Source organism: Dipteris shenzhenensis, chromosome 31 (assembly GCF_047967505.1).
Source record: "Dipteris shenzhenensis isolate YYH24624 ecotype China chromosome 31, Dip_SZ_1.0, whole genome shotgun sequence".
NCBI classification, from domain to species: Eukaryota; Viridiplantae; Streptophyta; class Polypodiopsida; order Gleicheniales; family Dipteridaceae; genus Dipteris; species Dipteris shenzhenensis.
This window is the reverse complement of record NC_141626.1, coordinates 36404693-36426418: the sequence shown is the minus strand read 5'-3', so window position 1 is coordinate 36426418 and position 21726 is coordinate 36404693. Positions and strand designations below refer to the sequence as shown.

The window sequence follows — 21726 nt, the reverse complement described above, 5'->3', positions numbered from 1 at the left end:
AGTGTCACTATATAGCGACTTTCAGCAACAGTCGCTATATAGCGACGATTTACGAAACCCACTTTTTATATCGATGATTAGCGCTAAGCGGGCGCTAAACGTCGGTACGTAAACGTCGCAATAGGATCCGTGTGTAGTAGTGATGTCCAAATCAAAGGGAATTATACAAAAAAAAACAAAAATCTCATCATGACCTTATTCAACATTCCGGATAAAAATATGCATTTTGGAAGGAGCAAGCTATTTTGCATCCTGATGACTACATGTGCCTTATTGTAGATGGCATGGATCAGAATACAACAACATTGCCTTGTTTTGTTGCCACTCCACCTAAATTACAAGGAAAGCACTTTCTAAGGACACATCTATGTGGAGTGTTAGTGCATGGAATTAAGTTCTTTGCAAATATATGGATTGATTCCTTGCATCTACATGATAGCAATCAAGTTGTAACATCTATTATGAAGCCAATTTGCAATGTACATGCAGAAAAAGGTCGCCTACCACCGACTTTGAGAATACAAGCTGATAATTGCTGGCGAGAAAATAAGAATGTACTCATGTTTGCATTCTGCTCCATGCTAGTTGCTCATCAAATCTTCAATGAGGTCGAATGTGGATTTTTGTATGTTGGGCATACACATGAGGATATCGATCAGGTTTTTAGCACAGTCTCAAGGGAGCTTAAATGCAAGGATGTGGAGACAATAGATGACTTGGTAAGAAGATGTGGCAGGCAAGTTGGTGGTCGTAAGGGAAGTACAGTATGTGAGAGGCTCGAAAGAATGTATGATTGGAAGAGCTTCATTCTACCTTTCATACAAACGGGTGGTGATGCATTGACAGGTCATACCAATCCACACTACTTTCATTTTTTTTAAAAAGATGAAAAACCCGTAATGCAATGGCAACAGTATTCTCATGATACAAAATGGGAACGTGAAGAACCTTACAGTCTCTTAACTTCAATTCCCAGCAAGGAAAGGTATCCAACATGGGCTCCTATACAAGAATTCAATGAGAGGTCTAACTGTGAAATAGAAGGATTAAAAGCATTTATTACATACAAAGAGGAAATGCTCCGAAGATATCTTGATTCGAAGCCTACTTGGAGAGAACACACTACCACTGTAATTAACAAGACACGAAATTTAATAAAGGACCTTGAGAGCATGCGAGGCTCAAAGGATGTCAAGGAAGAATGCAATATGTTTTGGCCAAATGTTCATAACAATTTGTGCCCAGCTCCAGTCTTTGAAAATGAATTTGTATCATTACTCCCACATCCATATTGTGGACCGAAGAAGAGAGAGTTTATGCCACAAGTAGATATAGAGGTCGATTGTTTTATTGTGGTTTGGCCATCGGATGATGAATATGAGAATGTGAAGTTTTGGGTTGCAAAAGTAGTTGATGTGCAAAGAGATGACCAAGGGAGAGCTACAACATTTACAGCGGTATGGTATGAGCCAAAGGGCAAGAAGGAGAATATGGATAACAACACATTGTATAATGAAGGAGTGGGTCCCAAATGATGAAGCGGTCTCTCAAGTTTCGATGGAGACAATCATAGTGTCTTGGAATTCAAGGGCAAAGAAATCAAAGAAGCGCATGGGATATGAGGTAGAAGGAAAAATAAAAATACCACAGCAAACTATTTTGCATATACACGAATTTTTAAGGATGCTCGCCATGGAGGAAGTAGAAGGAGACAGTGCAAATGAAGAATGTCCATGATTAAAGCTTTGTATTGAAGTCCATTGAAGGATTTTATTTGGGTACTAGGCAAGAAGCCAATTCAAGACAATTATAATCAGAGTCATCACCTCCTGTGTCAAATGAGAGTCAAAATATGCACTGGATGTCACCCAAGGGTCAAGGCTTGGCAAGACAATAGGGAGTTAATGCAGATGGCACCTGGCAAGGGACTATCACATTGAGCAATAAGACAATGGGGAGTCAATGCACCCAAGGGGCAAGGCTTGGCAAGACAAGTGGGAGTTAATGTAGATGGCACCTATATTTTGCACTGGATGTCACCCAAGGGTCAAGGCTTGGCAAGACAATAGGGAGTTAATGCAGATGGCACTTGGCAAGGGACTATCACATTGAGCAATAAGACAATGGGGAGTCAATGCACCCAAGGGGCAAGGCTTGGCAAGACAAGTGGGAGTCAAATTATGCAGATGGCACCTGGCAAGGGACTGTCGTGACATTGAGCAATAAGACAATGGGGAGTCAAATTATGTAGATGGCACGAATTGAGGCTCTTTAAGAGCAACAATTTAAATTGTAAACATATGTTCAATCTATATCATTTTGGATATAAAGACTCTAGCTGAGAGCAAAGTCTCTCAATGTAATCATATAATAATAGCTATAATTGCTATTATACCTCTTTGGTTCAATACAAAACTTGGGTCTTATGGCATCATGTCTTTTTTCTATTTATTAAAAGTTTTAAAAATTTTGTGCATATTGCGAGTGACAATGTTATTTTCATGAAATATTTAAGTCTGCTTTCATGGATTTATAAATTTATCACGTCAAGGAAAAACGTCAAGGAAAAATATTAAAAATAATTAAATTAACAAATAACTTAAATATAGCTAGAATTTCTAATATAGGATTATTTCAAATTCTTGCATGTTGGTGCAAAAGTATAGATTGAAAAAATAATATTTTTATGTGAATATGATAGTGCCACAAAGTGAACTTTTCATTTGGGAAGAATATTTTCAAAAAGTAAAATTTTGATTTGGGAAGAATATTTTCACAAAGTAAACTTTTCATTTGGGAAGGATTTTTGGGCTTCATCCAAAAACACAGAAAAAGTCCAAAATTAATAAAATAGGTGTTCTTTCTGTATTCTCTGGTTTGCGTCTATATACGCGTCTAAATACGCGTCTGATTCCCAGTGTAAATGCGTAAATAAATGCGCTAATACACGCGCAAATAGACGCGCTGATAAACGTTACGTTAGACGGGCCAATATTTTCTCAGTTTAAACGCGTAAATAGACGTGTTAATACATGCGCAAATAGACGCGCTGATAAACGCGATGTTAGATGGGCCTGTATTTTCTCAGTTTAAACGTGCAAATAGACGCGCTATTTAAACGCGCAAATAGACGAGTTGTAGACGCGCTTGTAATTCCTCTACTCAAGCAACGCCTATAGACGCACCCGCTATTTTGCATGTCTACCAAGTGCGTCTATAGTTACTTTGTGTTGTTGTGATACTATCCAAAATTGATCCTTTGGAACATGTGGACTTGCAGTAGACATTTGCTCCAAAATAGATTTGAACTTCTCGATGCACTAGTCATCAAGAGAGTTAGTAATTTTATAATCCAAATTTGACAGATAATTTCAAAGATGAAGCACTTCTTGAGTAGTCCTCCTAAGAAAAGTTTTTTCTAAATAATTCCAAACCTCATGCGAATGTTGTAGACTTTTTGCATCCATCAAAATTGAATCCTTGAGAGCATATAGAGTTAATCCTCGAGCAGCTTGATCTTTTTCTTTCCATTCTGCAGTTGCCTTTATCCAAGCATTATAAATATCCTTAGCTCAAGTGGATTTCCATTTTCATCAATTGGTTGAACAGGACGTTGACTTTTGCCTTTGACAATGCCCAAAAGCTTGTCACTTTGAAGGACCAATTTCATCTTTGTCTTCCATGCACAATATCTGGTACCTTGAAACACATACAAATTTTTTGTCCCAGTGATACCTTTAAAAGAGACAGTGTGTTGCTCTCCCATTGATATAATAGTTCCCTTATATTCTTGAAAAGAATCATAGTAAAGAGATGATTGTACAATAATTTGTTCATGGATTTGCTAAAGGAAAGTCCTTAAAGAAGATACTTTATGAATAAAAGCCTTGTGCCACGTTCAAGTGGAATTATCACAATTTGTCGTATTTGTGTGCCGTAATCACAATTTGTAGTGTTCACAACTACCATCTACTTTACCCAAGTATTTATGGGATTAAACCACATCACTATCTTCGTAAAGGTTTCAACTTCCACGCATCAAGACATGATGCTTTCTTGTAATTTGTTGTGTGCTCCATCAGTGCTGCAGATTGCAATTATCCTACCAGCGCGCGTGCATTAGTAAAAGTCGACAAAAGGATGCGCCACTTTTGGAGGCACAGACACTACAGACATCGCCAACTCGATAATAAATCATCACCCATGACCTTTGCAGGAAGGATTGGGTCCTAATGGACTCTATGTCGTGTTTCATGTCCACAATTTTACTCATTCTCTTTTTCCCTTTAAAAACCTAACAAAATAGGTTATGTGCTCCATGACGAAAAGGCTACTTGCCACAAGCCTAGTTAAGAATTCACTTACTGAAAAGTAAGTAGGTGCAAGACGATTGTACCTAGTGAGGGAGCGAAGAAGAAACATCTTTCTTTTAGCCTCCTTGAGGAGCCTTTGATTTCTGGTTTTTCCAAAGAGAAGAAAGGATTCATTGTCCTCAAGTACGAAGGTCATGATAAATAAGGAGGTTCGGTGTGATTTTCTATTTAAGAATTAATACTTCTTAAATAACATCACGCTCTGACATTAACTCATGATTTAGTTCCGATCTAGTTTGAAGTTATTATGCAACTCTGAATTGATTATTTGTTTTGAAGCTTGTCTTCAACGCTGAATGGATTTGAAGAGCGCGTCCTTTTGATGCTGCAGCTTGCAGCGCGCTGACTGACTAGCGGAGCAAGGGAATTTTCCTCCGTGCGTGAAAAGCCTGCTCGCCAGTATCAGCGCGCTGATTGATTGAGCGAGCGAGCGGGGGATCTCCACGGGAACTCTTGTGTTTCCGTAAAAAGCCGCAGTCTTTCATGCCGTAGCCCATATGTGTGCGATTGAAAAGCCTGGGTTCAAAGAGACGTGGAATATTGGCTGCGCGTAGGTGGGATGCCCGAGCTACCGTTGAGTTTGTGTGGGCGGAGATTCGATGACGGTTAAGTGAGAGTGCGAGGGGATGCATGTGATGATGTGAAAGCTGGAGGCGGATGATTGAAACAAAGAGCGAGGGCATTGCGTGCTGGGTTGAAAAGCTGGAGCCTGTGGGTGGTGGAGCGGACTGATTGAACAGAAACTAGCGTGGAAAAGAGAGCTGGCTAGAGCGCAAGCTCCTTTACGAATTGGGTGCACCAACCTGGAGCGGCTTTCATGGGTAGCCTCTTCTTTTAGCCAAAAGCTTGCTCGCTTTTGCCACCCTCCTTCCGCAACAACACGTTTTTCTACATTGACAAGCCAATATAGTACACTGACAGAGCTTCTGGATGGAGGCTGGCAAAGCTTGCTAGGAGTATCGGCGAAGCAAGCTTTGCTTGAATATTGTCACAGTTTTCAATAACCATTCCTCTACTCATAGACTCGACTGCAGTTTAAGGAATAGCACTGCCACCATGGCTGGTAACGAATGGATCAATGGATACCTTGAGGCCATCCTCGACTCTGGAGCTGGAATTGACGAGAATCGCTCGCCAATAGCTTTGCGCGAACGCTGCAGCTTCAGTCCCACGAAATATTTTGTCAAGGAGGTAGTCACTGGCTACGATGAGCGTGATCTTCATCGCACATGGATGAAGGTATGCAAGCTTGTTAGAAGTCAATTACAACGTCTGTGCCTCTACGCTACCCAAGCTATGACGTTTCAGATGCGTCCTGTGGAGCGTCAAGAATAATTTCTAAGAATGATTTCAGGCCACTGCGATGAGGAATTCTCAGGAGCGAAACACCCGGATGGAGAATCTGTGTTGGAGAATCTGGCACTTGACTCGCAGAAAGAAACAGGTCTGTTTTTTAAGTTTGTGGACTGCGCGTAACCTTTGGTCGATCAGATTACCTGGCACGAGGAATGTTGCTTGAGTTACTACTTTTTGCATATTAGTAAGCTGATGTCTGTAGATGTTTCATGTTTTCAATTGTCTCCGAGTCTCTGTAACGGCACGAGATTTCTAACCGACTTTTCTTATAATTTGAGCTGATGGTTTCGTTTTGTTACTGTGACGTAAGTATCATATTGAGAACTTTTTCGCAACCGTGGAGCGAATGGACAATGAGTTGTATTTTGAGTCTTTTCACTGCAGCCAATTTCAATATAGTGAAGGCTGAACTCTGTCTTACATCCGTTTCATTGATCTGTTCTCATGTTGATGTGACATAAGCTCCACGCAAGTTGCGGTGATTTATTTCCAGACTGAAATATATGCCCATACTGCAATTGTGTGATGCAGCTTGAATGGCCGGAAGATATGCAAAGGTTGGCTTGCCGTCGTGCGGAACGGGAACAAGGCCGTAGAGATGCCACAGAAGAACTGGCAGAAGAACTATCGGAAGGGGAGAAGTTGGATACAGAGTCCATGTTGACCGGCTTAAAGTTGTCCAGAAACTATTCAGATATTGAAATGCCAAATGAGGAGCCGGAAAGAACCAAATGTTTGTATATAGTTTTAATAAGGTATTATATATGCTCTATCTGTATCATCTTACAAATTTTGCCACATGCTTTCGATTCAATATTTCCCAAAACTTGTACGTGGAAGACAATTTTGCAGCTTTGATTTAACTGTGGTCTGAAAGAATACGATGACATGTGCCAATAATGGGCCAATCCAGTTTCTTATTTACAAGAACCGTACTGATTGTTCCGTGAATTATGCTGCTGCTCCTAGTCAAGATTTTAAAGCAACATACCTGGAGTCTTGTTAGCTGTGTTGGTAATCAACAGCAATGTGATAGCTGTATACGAACTCATCTACAACTTCGTATATTTTTGGTGGCTACACTAATAGATCAAGCAAAAGAATTTGTATAACGTTGACAACGTAATAGGTTTCGGGTAGGCGCAGAAAGTGGAAAACCATCATATCTAACCAGCCTGGTGTCTTGTTAATCAGATGGTTTGTCTCTCTTGACTGTCTCGGTGGACTCATTTTACCGTAGGGGCTCTTCATATTATTTGATTTGATTTATTAGCGCTGCTCAATTTTGCAAGTTTTTGTGCTTTTCCGCCATGTGATCAAGAAATGTTTCAAGTTATGTATATGTTCGTCCAGGCATTGGCAAATATACTTTCTCGATCGAAGTGCATAATACAATCTGCCTCAGTTTTTGACTGTCAAGTGCTTAACTTGGAAGGGTGAATGTATGGACTATATATTGGACTAGTAATGATAGCTCCAATTTTGAAATGCTATGTGGTGGAAAGGGAATGGTCCTTCAGCACTAAACTGTTTGACTATGAATCCGCATGTGCATTGTAAAATTAGACCCTTATTGTGTGCTAAAATATGTTCAACATCAATTTTTATTTTTACATATTCTTTGCTATCTGCTTATGATCCAGGAACTGATTTTAACAGAACATTCTAGACTCTCATCCCAATTGAAAAAGTATGCCATTGGGCTTTCTATTGTAAGAGCAATGGAGGGCAATTACCAAATTTTTACCGTATCTCTTGAACTCTCTAGTTTGTATAAAAGAAAGGAGGCAGGAAATGCGGGCCTCAGCATTATTCCCTTTTTGCATACACTAATAACAAAAAGAGGCACAGACATTGGGTCACAAATCTGTGTGTTGTATAGTCTTCAGTTGTGAATTTATCACTGTGGAGGTAGACATATATGTAATAGCATTCTACTTTCCTCCAGTTTGCATGGCCTTGTTCGGGGTGAGAATATGGAGCTGGGTAGAGATTCAGATACTGGTGGTCAGGTATGCAACAAAAACAACTATAAATTCATGTTAAATGGTCTTTGCTGTAGCTCCATCCTTTCTCAGCAGGATCATAATAATTGGTCACAGGTGAAGTATGTTGTAGAATTGGCCAGGGCATTGGCAATGATGCCGGAGGTCTACCGAGTGGATTTATTGACACGACAAATTGCATCACCAGATGTGGATTGGAGTTATGGTGAACCAACAGAAATGCTTATACACACACCTGATGATGCAGATGTAAGTGGCGAGGGTGAAAGTAGTGGGGCTTACATTGTACGTATTCCATGTGGACCACGTGATGCATACATTCCCAAAGAATTACTATGGCCCCACATTCAAGAATTTGTAGATGGTTCTTTGAAACATATATTCAACATGGCGAAGGTGCTGGGAGATCAAATCAATGGTGGGGAACGCCATGTTTGGCCCTACGTTATCCATGGTCACTATGCTGATGCAGGGGACATTGCTTCTCTACTATCGGGTGCATTGAATGTTCCTATGGTATTCACTGGGCACTCTCTTGGTCGGAACAAGATGGAGCAGCTGCTTAAGCAGGGCTGTCAATCCAAACAAGACATCAATTCCACTTACAGGATCATGCGGCGCATTGAAGGAGAAGAACTCTCACTTGATGCCGCTGAGCTTGTTATCACGAGTACACACCAGGAAATTGAGGAGCAGTGGGGATTATATGATGGTTTTGATGTGAAACTCGAAAAAATTATGAGGGCAAGAACAAGACGGGGTGTGAGCTGCCATGGACGGTACATGCCACGCATGGTGGTGAGTTAATTATGAATGCTTTCTGCTGTCTCCAGTAGAGGAGTACAAAATAGCACAGCTTATGTGATTTGTCTTTTGTTGTAGGTAATCCCCCCAGGGATGGACTTCAGTCATGTTCTTGCCCCAGATTCTGGAGAAGCTGGAGACATTGATTTTGAATCAAGCATATCTAGTGGAGACCCAGTGTCACCGCAAACAGAACCTCCCATCTGGTCAGAGGTAACGATATCTTCTTTTGTTTAAGCATCTTCAAAGGAATTGGGATGGAAAGAAAATCTAATTAATAGATGCTTCCTTTTTCAGATCAGATGATTTTTAAACAATCCACATGAACCAATGATTCTAGCGCTTGTTTAAGCATCTTCAAAGGAATTGGGATGAAAAGAAAGTCTAATTAATAGGTGCTTCGTTTTTCAGATCAGACGATTTTTAAACAATCCACATAAACCAATGATTCTAGCGCTTGCTCGCCCAGACCCCAAAAAGAATATAACCGCACTAGTGAAAGCTTTTGGTGAGTGCAAGCCACTCAGGGATCTGGCCAACCTGGTTAGTGATTGTTCTGGATTTTGGAGTACAGTTTTAGATGTTTTTCCCTCAGGTAGAGAGCACAAGAAAGCTTTCTTTTTTCTTTCCTGACATTTGTTAGCCCTGTTGTTCACAGACATTAATCATGGGCAACCGCCATGATATTGATGAAATGTCAGGAGGAAATGCGGTTGTTCTTACTACCATCCTGAAGCTTGTTGATAAGTATGATCTCTATGGAGTAGTGGCATATCCCAAGCATCACAAGCAGTCAGATGTGCCTGACATATATCGCCTTGCTGCGAGAACCAAGGTATGTAGTTACAGTTTCCTCTCTTTGAGCAGAAGGAATGGAGGGGAAAATGGGCATTTCTGCAGCTCCATGAACTGAAATCATGCTGTGATTGTTGAGCAGGGCGTGTTCATTAACCCTGCTTTGGTGGAACCATTTGGTCTCACCCTCATTGAGGTGATACAGCATCACTGTCCATTCACATATTGCCTTTCATCTCAGTTAATTTTTGTAAAAAGGTTAACCTTATGTTTTCATTGCAGGCAGCTGCTCATGGTTTACCGATAGTTGCAACCCAAAATGGAGGTCCAGTAGACATCCACAGAGTATGTAGTAAATCCTTAAAACAGTCCTAGGATATTCAATCTCATCATCAGTGTCTTTTCATTCCTTGCTTTACTAACATATTCTGCAACATATCCACAGAGTATGTAGTAAATCCTTAAAACAGTCCTAGGATATTCAATCTCATCATCAGTGTCTTTTCATTCCTTGCTTTACTAACATATTCTGCAACATATCTAGTTCTTTCTCATGGTTCATTTTACATTTCAGGTGTTGGGTAATGGCTTGCTGGTAGACCCTCATGATCAGCAGGCTATATCAGATGCTTTGCTGAGATTGGTTTCAGATAGGAACTTATGGGCAGAATGCAGGCAAAATGGACTGAAAAACATACACTTTTTCTCCTGGCCGCAGCATTGCCGCACTTACCTGTCTCGCATTGCCCTTTGCAGGATGAGACATCCTCACTGGCAGGATCAAGCTGGCATCACTGGTCAAATGGACGAGGAATCACAAGGAGACTCCTTAAGAGACGTCCATGATATTTCTTTGCGGCTTTCTATTGATGATAAGATACCAGGAAGTGATTTGTTTGAAAACCTTGAAATACAGAAGGCCATGCGACACAGCAGCATTTCTGCATCAAACTTGAAGCATGAACTAGAGAAAATTAGGAAGGAGGCACCAGTTGAGCAGAACGATTTTAAGAAATCTACTAATATTGAAAGGTCTTCTTTGAGTAGTGGCAATATAGTTACCAAAGTTCCAGTTTTTCGGAAGAGGGGAAAGATAATTGTGATAGCTGTTGACTCCTACAGCTCCTCAGGAAGACCCGGTGTTACTTTAGTGCTGAAAATAAGGGAAATCATGAAATCTGCACGGCATGACCAGTTATCACGGCCACCGGGTTTTGTCTTATCTACTGCTTTGTCATTAAAGGAATCCTTAGACGTACTGAATTCAGGTGGGTTACAAAATGATTTTGATGCACTGGTTTGTAGTAGTGGGAGTGAACTTTATTACCCAGGTACATTGGAAGCACAGTTTTTTCCAGATCCAGACTATAGTACACACATTGAGTACAGATGGGGTGGGGATGGCTTAAAAAAGACCATGGCTAGACTATTGAACGTTGATGGAGGAGAGAAGACAAGTTACAGGGGAGAAAATGTGCTCATCGAGGACCAGAAGAACTCAAATTCCCACTGTCTTGCCTATCAAGTCAAAGATCCCACAAAAGTAAGCAATGGGTTTAACTGCGATGTCCGTGAATCTGTGTAACTGTAATCCTAATTATTTGCAGACGATGACAAGCATCCAGCTTTTGGCTTGTGGGTCAGGTTCCAAACGTGGAAGAACTTCGCAAGAAACTGAGAATGCGTGGATTAAGGTGCCATGCAATCTACTGCAGGAATGAATCAAAGTTGCATATTCTTCCGCTGCTGGCGTCGCGGGCACAGGCTCTAAGGTACCATGGGAACCATAAATATATGCATGCTTTCTATTGAACCCAAGATGGATACTGTTATTCTTAACATTCTCGAGTTATGTAATCGTGCTCTCTCTTGCAGGTATTTGTTTGTTCGATGGGGAACAGATATGCGTAGTTCATTTGTTTTTGTAGGGGAAACTGGAGATACAGACTACGAGCAGCTGCTCTCAGGGGTTCACAGAACGGTAATTTTGAAGGATGCTGTTGAAGGTGGATGTGATAGGCTTTTACGTGGTAGTCACAGCTATCAAAAGGATGATGTGGTGCCATTAGAAAGCCCAAACATTGTTGTGACAGAGAATGGATTTAACTCTGAAGAAATACATTGTGCCTTGAAAAAAATTTCATGAAGTTTCTTCGAAGATACCCCTTGCTTTATTGGGAAAACCCAACTCTCTCGTTTACCTTTAGTGACCCTTGAAATCCCAAGGTAAAAGAAAACAAGGAAAGTCACTCTACGTAGAGAGTTTTTCTCTACACACTAGCAGTGTGAGAAGAAGCATGAGTAGCCGACAAGTGTTTACTGACGTATATGTAAAAGATTCAAGACTTGTATTTTACCTTTAAAACCATTATGCTTTCAAAATTTTAGTGTCTTCCTTAATCCCAATCTAATGGATAGTTGGCTGCTCTGCGGTTATTCTTGTTTCAGAATTCTTTCAAGAAAATGAAGCCTAGACATATTTACTTGTATTACTAAAATGAAAGGCACCTTAAACACCTCTCAAAGAAAAAATATATACAATTTTGGGGCACTAAGATATATACAATTTTGGGGCACTAAGATATATTTTTTAGGCAAGTAGCATTGTGCCATGAAATGAAATAGTTCCTTCTGCTTGAGCCACGTGTTTTTATTTTAAATATTAATTGTAATTTTATTAATGACAAGAAAATCCCTATCTCACAGCATACCGTTTCGTCTCCATACGCAAGAAACTGCTATCTCCATCGTTGTGCTAGAGATCTCCATCTTTTGTCTTCTTCGTTGGATGCACATCTTTCCATTTTGCTACATCTCTTTCTAGACTCTTTCCATTAGCGAGGATAGAAGTATTTCATCCCAGTATTAAAATGTAAAGCATCTCAGTCTGCTTCATGGATCTCCTTATAGTAGGTCAAAATGGTCCACGACATCAACACGAAGTTTGAGATTTAGCAAGACACTGTCAGATTTTGCTAATTGTAGCCAGATTTGAGAGAGATTTTGCTGAAAGTTATCATCGGCGACAATATGAATCGGATATTACGCGACCAATATGTGTTGATTCGATGAGTGCCATCGTTGCAATTCCTTGACATAGTAGATCAGAATGGTATACAAGATTATCACGAACGTCATGACCAGCCGAAGTAAGGCGAAAATCAAAGAAAGCGCCAACCACCACGGTTTTGCGAGATACCGGCGTTTGACCCACTTCGCTATGCTTTTGCGAGAGCATGGACACCATGTTCCAGCTACATAGCTCGTTCCACATCCCCGCAACGTGCTTGTTGCTCCCTAATGATCTTCTTTCCCACTAGCAGATCTACATCATCTAGAGTACCGATCAAGTAATCCATAAAATGAAATACGAAAACACATCCACTTTGTCTCCCATGTGACTTTCGTAGGCGGCTAGGTTTCTAAACATTCTCTCTGTGTTGTCGATCTTGGTCGTCTTTCGACCGTTTAGAATGTTCCTTGTAGAAGAAATGCAGGATTGCGACCACAAATGGAGCATCTAAAACCACATGCCAAATTACATCAGACAAGCCCTCCGCTTGAAGTCCTTCGTAATAGAAGCTCCTCATTCGATCCTCCTGGTCGACAAGCCACTTCACGATGAGGTCAAGCTCTCCCTCGTCCCCATCATTCGAAAGAGCCTTAGCCGCGAGGAATTTCAAGATCTGCGTTTCTTCAAAAGCGAGGCCTTGTAATCTGGCCGTTTCTGGAGGTGGTCAAGCAAAGAAATACTATGGTAGGGATCGATGGGAACAATTTGGGAGTCTAAGCATTTGAGTAATTTGATTCGAACTCAAGTACAGGTAGTGTTGGCAACGAAATCCAACACAAGTAGTATTGGTAGTAGAGGTAGTATTGGCAACGAAATCCAACACAAATCTACCAGCAATCCCTAGCTGCTAATGGGAGATTTGGAGTTTCATCGGGTGTTTTCGGCCATTTTACCGAGTTTTTGAATTTACTATTCAGAAAAAAGGGAAGCCTCTTGACACCATCACTGCACTTGATCCCACCGAGGAGGTGCTCAATTACAATCTGGTGCCTGCTCGTACCAGAACCATGCAAACGGTTCGTACCTCTTTTTCTGCGAATCATGCATTCTCATATCGTATGCACCTCTACTAGCATTTCATATTTCCTTTCTTCTGACTTGATTCTACATTCAACCCTTTGCACTTTCCCCTTCCTTCATCCTTGTATAAATTAAGATATTTCTCATACTTTGGATGGGCCAAAATCATCACACGGAAAGGAGGGTCACCTAGGGCAAGTCATTGTGTAGTATCCGCCAACATTACAGGGTCTTCGAGAAGCAGAAAGGCTGCATGAATAGTTTAAATCTTTTAATCGGTGTCGTTAAGAGTGACCATCGGCTAGAAAGCATCTAGGATACATTGCAAGCCATTTATGAGCAAGGGAATAAGATGAAGGACCTATAAATGCAAGCCATTTATGAGCAAGGGAATAAGATGAAGGACCTATAAAATGCAGCTCAAGAGTAACAACATTACATGAAGGGACAACGAGTTGAAGAACCATTAGTTCTCACTAATTGTTCTTTGCTATGTTGACAATTAAATTGTGATCCTCATCTTCCCATGATTCTCAATTGCTGAAAAGGTAAATTTTTCTTCCATACAATTGGTTTTTCTTTTAATTGAGTAGACTAGCCAATTGCATATATTATGAATGCAAAGTGCTATTTGTTGAATGCAAATGCAAAATTCTCTATGCTGATTGCCGACTGCAAAGTGCTATGTGCCAAATTCAAATTGCTATATGCTATATGCAAATTGCTATGTGCTAAATGCAAATCTATATGAAACCGCAAGTTCCTTGGTCTTATAATTTTTGGAGAGGAAGTGTACCAACTCTCCCCATACACAACTCTGTGGTTATGTGCTAAATGCAAAGCACTCTAAGACAAATGCAAAGTGCTATGTGCCAAATTCAAATTGCTATATACAAAATTCAAATTGCTATGTGCTAAATGAAAATTAAACTGAACCGAAGGAAGGGCACGTTCCTTGGTCTTATAATTTTTGGAGAGGAAACATGCCAAATCTCCCCTCACACAAATGTGTGGTTATGTGCTAAATGCAAAGTACTATAAGTTAAATGCAAAGTGCTATGTGCCAAATTCAAATTGCTATGTGCAAAACTCAAATTTCTTTGTGATAAATGCAAATTAAAATGAACCCTAAGAAAGGGTGAACTCCTTGGTTTTATGATTTTTGGAGACGAAGTATGCCAACTCTCCCCCATATAAATATGTGTTTATATGCTAAATGTAAAGTACTATGTGCATAATGCCAAATGCTATATGCTGAATGCAAAGTGCTATGTGCATTATTTAAATTACTGAAATCAAAACGTGTAGTTATATGCTAGAATTACAAAATTAAATTAAAACATATTCTCCAGTCAATACAGCTACTTGCCCGAATCTAGTTATTTCCTGAGTTGTTTCCATGAGTGCGACCAACTTAAGATGTGCATATTCTTTTATTAAAAAAAGAAAGGATTTCTATTAGGTATGAAAGAAACTCCGAGAGCATGCTTGGTGAAAAGTTACATCATGCGAGGTATGAAGAAATGAATACCATGATAGGGTCAAATCAAGATCGTGTAAAAAATCAAGCTTGTGTAAAAGAGCTAGAGAAAATACATGGTGGAGGCTAAAAGTTCCACCTCAACCTTGAATAGGGAACCACTCCACTCTTTAAAAAAAAGTCATGCTGATAGATGCTGCCCATAATGACCCCTGCATGCTCCCCTAAATGGCCACCAAAGTATATACTGTATCTATCCAAATGTTGGCCAATGTGTGTGCAGGGTGGACCTATGAACCATCTTGCCTCTGTGTATCTGGATCTCTAAATACTCGATTGAGGCCTAGAAAGAGAGAGACAAGCTACTAAGTCCCTAGTCATGAAAAGAGGAGAACCCTAATCAAATGATCCTTGCCTGTCTGTAGGCCCATAAGCAATGTTGAATAGACTTGCCACTAGAGATCAATGCTTTATTTATTTAGCAATCCCAGGCCAACTTATCGTCGCTGGGTTCCAATCCCATAAGCAATGTTGAATAGGTTGCTCAATAGAAAGAAAATGATTACATGTGGAGTGTACTTCGAGCCTGGATCTCCAATGGTTGCTACAATCCCTCCATGAATAGAAAGACAAAAGAAAAGAGTCATTTATCCATTCTAGAGAGATTTTCAGAGTTTCTTCCGAAAAGATTTTTGCAAATTAGTTGGAATTTGATAATTCTCCTAATGAGGAGCTCTGTTGGGCTTCTAGCCTCTCAGGCCAAGCTAAAACTTCCTAACATTACTAACTATCTATCAAAGGAAGGGAAGGTTGTTCACTCAGTGCCCTCAATCCATTCCCACTCCTCGGCAAGTATTGTATGGGCACATCTCCACAGAGCCAAACTCTCATGATCCCAAGGGAATGTGACATAGGATAGGGTCTAGATACCATCCTGAAGCCAAGAAACATTGCTCCATAGGTGTCCTGCAATCCTGACAGACTGAATTGGAAAATGCACAAGTATACCTTTTGTAGATTTGTATAGCTCATCCTAAGAATGAACATCAAAGACAAAGGCATCCCTATTAGAACATAAAAGTACTATGACTTCAAGTGGGATTCCTATTCTCGTAAAGGCCCCTAGCCAAGTATCCAAAGAGAATGGCCTATCATCTAGAAGAACCCAATCCAAGGGTATGGCTACATGAATTTACTGAATTCTCCCTAGATTCCCTTTGAGGTAACTTACTAACTAAAATCTGCAATCATCTGGGAGCCTTTTGAAGACCTTCATAAGAGCCCATAGAGCAAGCATGACCTCTATCCCATGTGGACCACTGCATATAATGAGAAGGCCAAGTGGTCTACCGTGCTCAGTAAGTATACTATTGTTTCACATGATGAGTTTTCTATCAATCTCTTCTAGAGAAGGAGGGACTCTCAGAAGAGTACTGTTGAAGTTGGCCCAAGCTTTTAGGAGAGTATCCATAAGAGGGGAGGATGGAACCTTGGGATGGGCTAAGGTAAAAATACACCCGGTACTCTCTATCCAATCTCCACCTATGGAAGGTGAGTAGAACTGTGTGCATCTAATGAAAAAATCCATCAAGGTTCCTGTCTTGGTGGGAAGAGTCCTTTGACCACAATCTTGCATGATAAATCTTTGCTCTGTAAATATGGATCTATTTTATTGAGGCCTCCCTCCCACGTGGTAAGGCTCTTATGTTTGCTGAGCCATCTAGACCACTCCAAAGAAAATTCCTTATTGGCCTTCTGATAAGGCATGCGAATTCTACTAGGGACACATGGCACAAAAAATATCCCTTGTACAAAAGTGGTAAAAAAGTCTAAGGAATTTGTCAATAGGATAAGCTTGATTAAATTATCCTCTTTATGGAAGAGCATCATGTCTTTAACGAGTGGGTTTATTTCATCATTTGCATCAAGCAAAGATATCCATCATATTTTGCAACTTGGAGTGGACTGTCCATGAATGTGTCCTTTTTGCTGTCTTTATGGCATCTTTCCTTCTCGCACCTGCATATTGTTTACACCAATCTTTGTTCCAAATTAGGGAGTCCATGAAACATAATTTTAAGTTTATCATTCCAATCTACAAAGCTTGACCATTATAGGAATGATGATTGCACGTTCTCTTTTTCTCAACACGTAGGAATAGTTATCTCAACATGTAGAAATAGCTACTCCAACTTGAAGCCAATTTAGGTCTATTGCCACGAGCTTTCAAGAATTTCAGAGTAATGTGAATGTTGCTATAGTACAAGATGCCTCATTCACAATAAGACTTGCCTCAAACTTGCAGATTCATAGCATTATCGATGTAAAAGGATTCACAAATGTGCAACAACAACAATCAAGGGAGGTGTTGTTGCACTCACACTCTCATCCACTATTGCTTCCTCTACGATCTTCTATTGCCTATGCTTGGCCCTACATCCATAACTCCCTCTTACTTGTTGAATTGTTTCCCCCATTGTGGCCCCTCGTTGGTTGGTAACTTCCCTCCACACTGCTTCCTCAAATCCTACCCACCCACATTGCATATGCTTTGCTCTCTCCAAGAGAGAATTGTGAGAAGAAACAAATTTAAATTTATCTAATTTCAAGGTGAAATCACTTTATTACCTTGAAAGTATGTGTCCCCTCTTGTGAAGTTGGTTCTACATACTACAAAAGGACAGTGAAGATGAGGTGAAGATACAAAAATCATAACACATTCATGTGCAGATAATTTGGCTTGGTGTTCCTACTCCTTTCACATAGAGATAGGTCACACCCTCGATCTATGAGAGAGAGAAAGAGATAAGTAGAGAGAAAAGAGATAAATCAACAGATTTGGTTCCAAGTCAAAGTTATGGGCCAAATGGTTGAATTGGAGAATGTGAGCATAGTTCTAGTTAGGCGATAGTTTGGATGGGAGGAAATAAGGGGGCGTGATATGTTGAGGCTAGGCCTATCAAAGAAAATTTTTTGTTGTGAAGCACCAATGATGTTTTTTTAGGACTTTTGTGAAAAAAATGGAGTTTACCCTAGCCTCTATTACAAAGAAGTCCACATGGCATAATCTCCTTGATGATGATTACATATTCCCTTATCCAGCCCTCTAATATTTTAGTAATTCTCTAAAGGGTCCCTCTTTGAGTCCAAATCTTTTGTAATATGACATCCAACCATGAGGAAATCGAGGTAAGTTATGACATCCAACCATAACATCCCTCTTTGAGTCCAAATATTTTGTAATATGACATCCAACCATGAGGAAATCAAGGTAAGTTATTAGTATATCCCTATGTAGGGAAGGTTATGTAACTTGTGCTGGTTGTTTCTACTATGTAGATGAATGGTTCTGGCCTAAAATGATTAGGCACTATCTTGGGGAGTTCTCCATCTCTTAGAAGCCAATGAAGCATTAAAGACCTACACTTAGAGTTACTCACCCTTCTAGGTTTATTCTAGTGAGTAGTTTCTTTGGAGGTATTTGTTACGGTATTTCTCTATGAGACGGGTATTTAGTTTTTGGAATTTTCACTTTGCAACACGCATGATGGTTAAAGACTTTTAAACCTCAAGCTTTCTAGTGCCTTTTAATGGATTCACTTTTCAATAAGGCTCCATTCAAAATTTTGGACTTTAGATTATTACTTTCTTGGGTCATGGAGATTAAACCAAGTGCTTTTCTATAATTAGAGCATACCTATTCAACTAACCATGCATTAGATTTTTGAAGAAATATTAATAAGTTATTCTCAAGATGTGATAAGATCATGGGTCATTTTAGATTGTGCTCACAAAGAGTTGCAAGATACCACCCACGATTTGGTAAAAGCAATTGCATTTGACAACATAGAAAAAATAAACATCTGGAAAGTTGGACTATTACATTGTCATGCACATCCTTTCATTCGACGAGCATTCGGCAATTCACCTTCCCGAGAGAAACAATAGATTCCATGGAAACATTACATAGTCAATGCTACTTTGTTATACATAGCTTGAAAAAGACATTAACACTTTAGAAAGCTTGCATGTAGCCTTGTTAATCCCAAAAGAATTTAGTCTGTATTATAAGTAGAAGTACAACTCAATTTTTTTCCAATCTAACTTGTTGCAAGAAAAACTTTTAGGGAACCAAAGGAGGATACGATGGAGAGGCCGAAGACCATGCATATTGCCACGACTCACAGATTATGGCCCCCCCAACAAGTTGAGAGTACTCTTCTTTGAAAATATTGAGGCCTTCATCGACATCTAGGGGGAACCCATATAGCACAGCCATAAAGAGGCCCTCTATGAGCATGTCATCTAAGGTGGTGACATGCAGATGTGGGGGAATCAACTATGGAATGAATGGTCTCCACTGGTGCTAGCATTTCTACTCGAGGTGAGTGCAACTCAATCACCTTTTATGAGAAGGTAGATAACATCGGGATCCTAAAGCACCGAGGGGCAGTGGTAGTATGCATGGTGAAGATGAGTGGGTGAGCAACAAATGAGCAGGGGAGCAGATGAGTGACGAGAGTTGTTGGAGGGAGCATGGAGGAAAGTAGAGCAGGGGTGGAAATGAGCTGGAGGAGGGGTGTGGGGAGCAACATAGTAAAATGCCAAATGCCACAGATCTTATATATTATAAAGTTCAAGCCACCATGGTGGCTGGAGCTTGGGGTTCCATCCATATTAATTGCAAGCCACCACGGTGGAATCTTAGACACCAGCCCAGATGACGGCCTGGTAATCATGAAGCAGACGCCATGTGGTGGGTGAGCAAGCCACTCCGGTGGTGGCTAGTAATTAACTGCTAGCCCGATGGAATCTTAGCTACCACAGACATGGCTGATGAGAGCCACCACCATCGAGCAGTAATTCCCACAAAGGTAAATCATGAAGCTCTAATCACTCATTACCATGTACTCTAGTTCTCTACTAGGCATGCGATCGCTGTGACTTGTAATTTTTACTGCACTCATAGTGATTAAGCATGCTTAAGCCTCGTGATGGGTGATGGTTGATAATTTTAACTACCAACCCAGTGCAATCGTAGCCAAGACAAACATGGCTATAATCACTCATTACCATGCACTCTAATACTCTAGTGAGAATGCAAGCCCGGTGAGTGGTAATTTTTATTGCACTCATAGTGATCATGCATGCTTAAGACCGTTGGTGGGTGAGCGATGGCTGGTAATTTTAACTGCCGGTCCGGTGGAATCATAGCCATGACAAACGTGGCTGATGAGAGCCACCACCACCAGGAAGTAATCCCCACAAAAGTACATAATGAAGCCTAATCACCTCTTGTCCCTCATTACCATGCACTCTAGTACTCTCTTGAGCATGCAAGCCTGGTGATTGGTAATTTACTGCACTCGTATAGTAATCATACATGCTCGGGGGGTGCACTACTAAGAAACCCTATGTATCACGTGCGCTCAAAGGGTATTAAAAAAAACCCTCAACTAAAATTTCTTCCACAATAAAAATACCCCTCTTTACTTATGAACGAAATGATTTTTTCCAAAACTTGAATTAATAAGCCCCTCCTGTTCTTGTAGTTCTGTTAAAAACCCTCAAATTTTGCTATTATTTTGAATTTTTTTCTCAAATTTAGAAATATTTAAATGGAGGTATGGTTTAAGCCACACCTTCAAAGGAAGCTTTCTCTAAAACAACATATGGTGTATGCCATATGTTAGATTGTTTTCAATTTAAAATAAAAAGATTTTGATTTCTTTTCTTGGAATTAGAACTATTTAAATAAAGGTGTGGCTCAAGCCACACCTTCTAAGGAAGCATGCTTAATTAATCTAATTAGAGTAATTAATCTAACTAAATAGATAACTTGATCTACTTAATGAATCTAATTATCAATTGCTTATATTAATGTAATTAATTAATTAATTAATTAGTATAGTTAATTTATCAAATTAATTTAACTAAATCAAACTAATCTAATTAATAAAATTTTAATTAATCTTAATTAATTAGTAACCTAAACAAATCAAGCTAAATCAAACTAATCTGCCTAATTAAATTAAATTTAAGTAATTACATTTTAATTAAATAAGTTAATTCAATAAATTAAACTAAGGAAATCAATTAAATAATTAAGTAATCTAGTTAATGAAATTCAAATAATTAATCAATTAATTAAATTATTTTAATTAATATAATTAATCTAATTAACTAATTAATTAAACCTAATTAAATTAAATTTACATAATTAGGTTTTAATTAAATACATTAATCATAATAATGTCTAATTGAACTTATTGACTAACCTAACTGATTAACAAGTCAAAATAATTCATCTAATTAGTTTACTAATCTATGAATCTAATTAACTAATTAATTTATTAAAATTTAAAAATTTTGGATTAAAATACCCGTCCTTTTGAATGCACATGGTACACTAAAATTTTTAAAGGTGAACCCCCTGAGCATGCATGCAAGCTTAGTGGTGGTAACTCGAAGGTGAGTAAGCACGGGCCATTGCGATGGCTAATAATTAATTGCCAGTCCGGTGGGTCTTAGCTGCCATCATAGACGTGGCTAGGAATCGTAGATCCCACCATCTCTAATCACTCGTTACCATGCAACCACCATGGTGGCTCTCATCTTGACAGTGTAGTCAGCCTACAACCACCACGGTGGCTCTCACTTGGACAGTGTAGTCGGGCTAAAAACTTCTATTCCATTCCCTTAACTATTTTGTCTTCTATCCCTCTTGACCGTTTCGTTCTCCCTTGCAATCGGACTACAAACTCAAGCCTTCACTATTCCATTTCCTTTAGTGTTTCATCTTCTAATAGCAAGTCATGA

At 39.6% G+C, this 21726-nt stretch overlaps 1 protein-coding gene across 1 annotated transcript; it reads left to right on the top strand.

Moving 5' to 3' along the window:
- The first annotated feature begins 5332 nt into the window (after positions 1-5332).
- Positions 5333-11650, top strand: LOC147881405 (putative sucrose-phosphate synthase 2). The gene is made up of 13 exons (XM_087369988.1): positions 5333-5612; positions 5728-5817; positions 6261-6484; positions 7678-7741; positions 7832-8533; positions 8618-8752; positions 8951-9082; positions 9198-9374; positions 9477-9530; positions 9617-9679; positions 9909-10877; positions 10979-11106; positions 11210-11650. Exons 1-13 carry the CDS (start codon positions 5430-5432, stop codon positions 11478-11480), a joined length of 3192 nt encoding a protein of 1063 aa, XP_087226114.1. The 5' UTR covers positions 5333-5429; the 3' UTR covers positions 11481-11650.
- Positions 11651-21726: the final 10076 nt, after the last annotated feature.

Bases quoted from the DNA above. Each gene is read 5' to 3' on its own strand.
- LOC147881405 (XM_087369988.1), top strand. From the start codon at position 5,430: ATGGCTGGTAACGAATGGATCAATGGATACCTTGAGGCCATCCTCGAC. The intron at 5,818-6,260 runs GTCTGTTTTTTA...TGTGTGATGCAG, and splicing joins TGACTCGCAGAAAGAAACAG to CTTGAATGGCCGGAAGATAT. The intron at 9,083-9,197 runs GTTAGTGATTGT...TGTTGTTCACAG, and splicing joins TCAGGGATCTGGCCAACCTG to ACATTAATCATGGGCAACCG.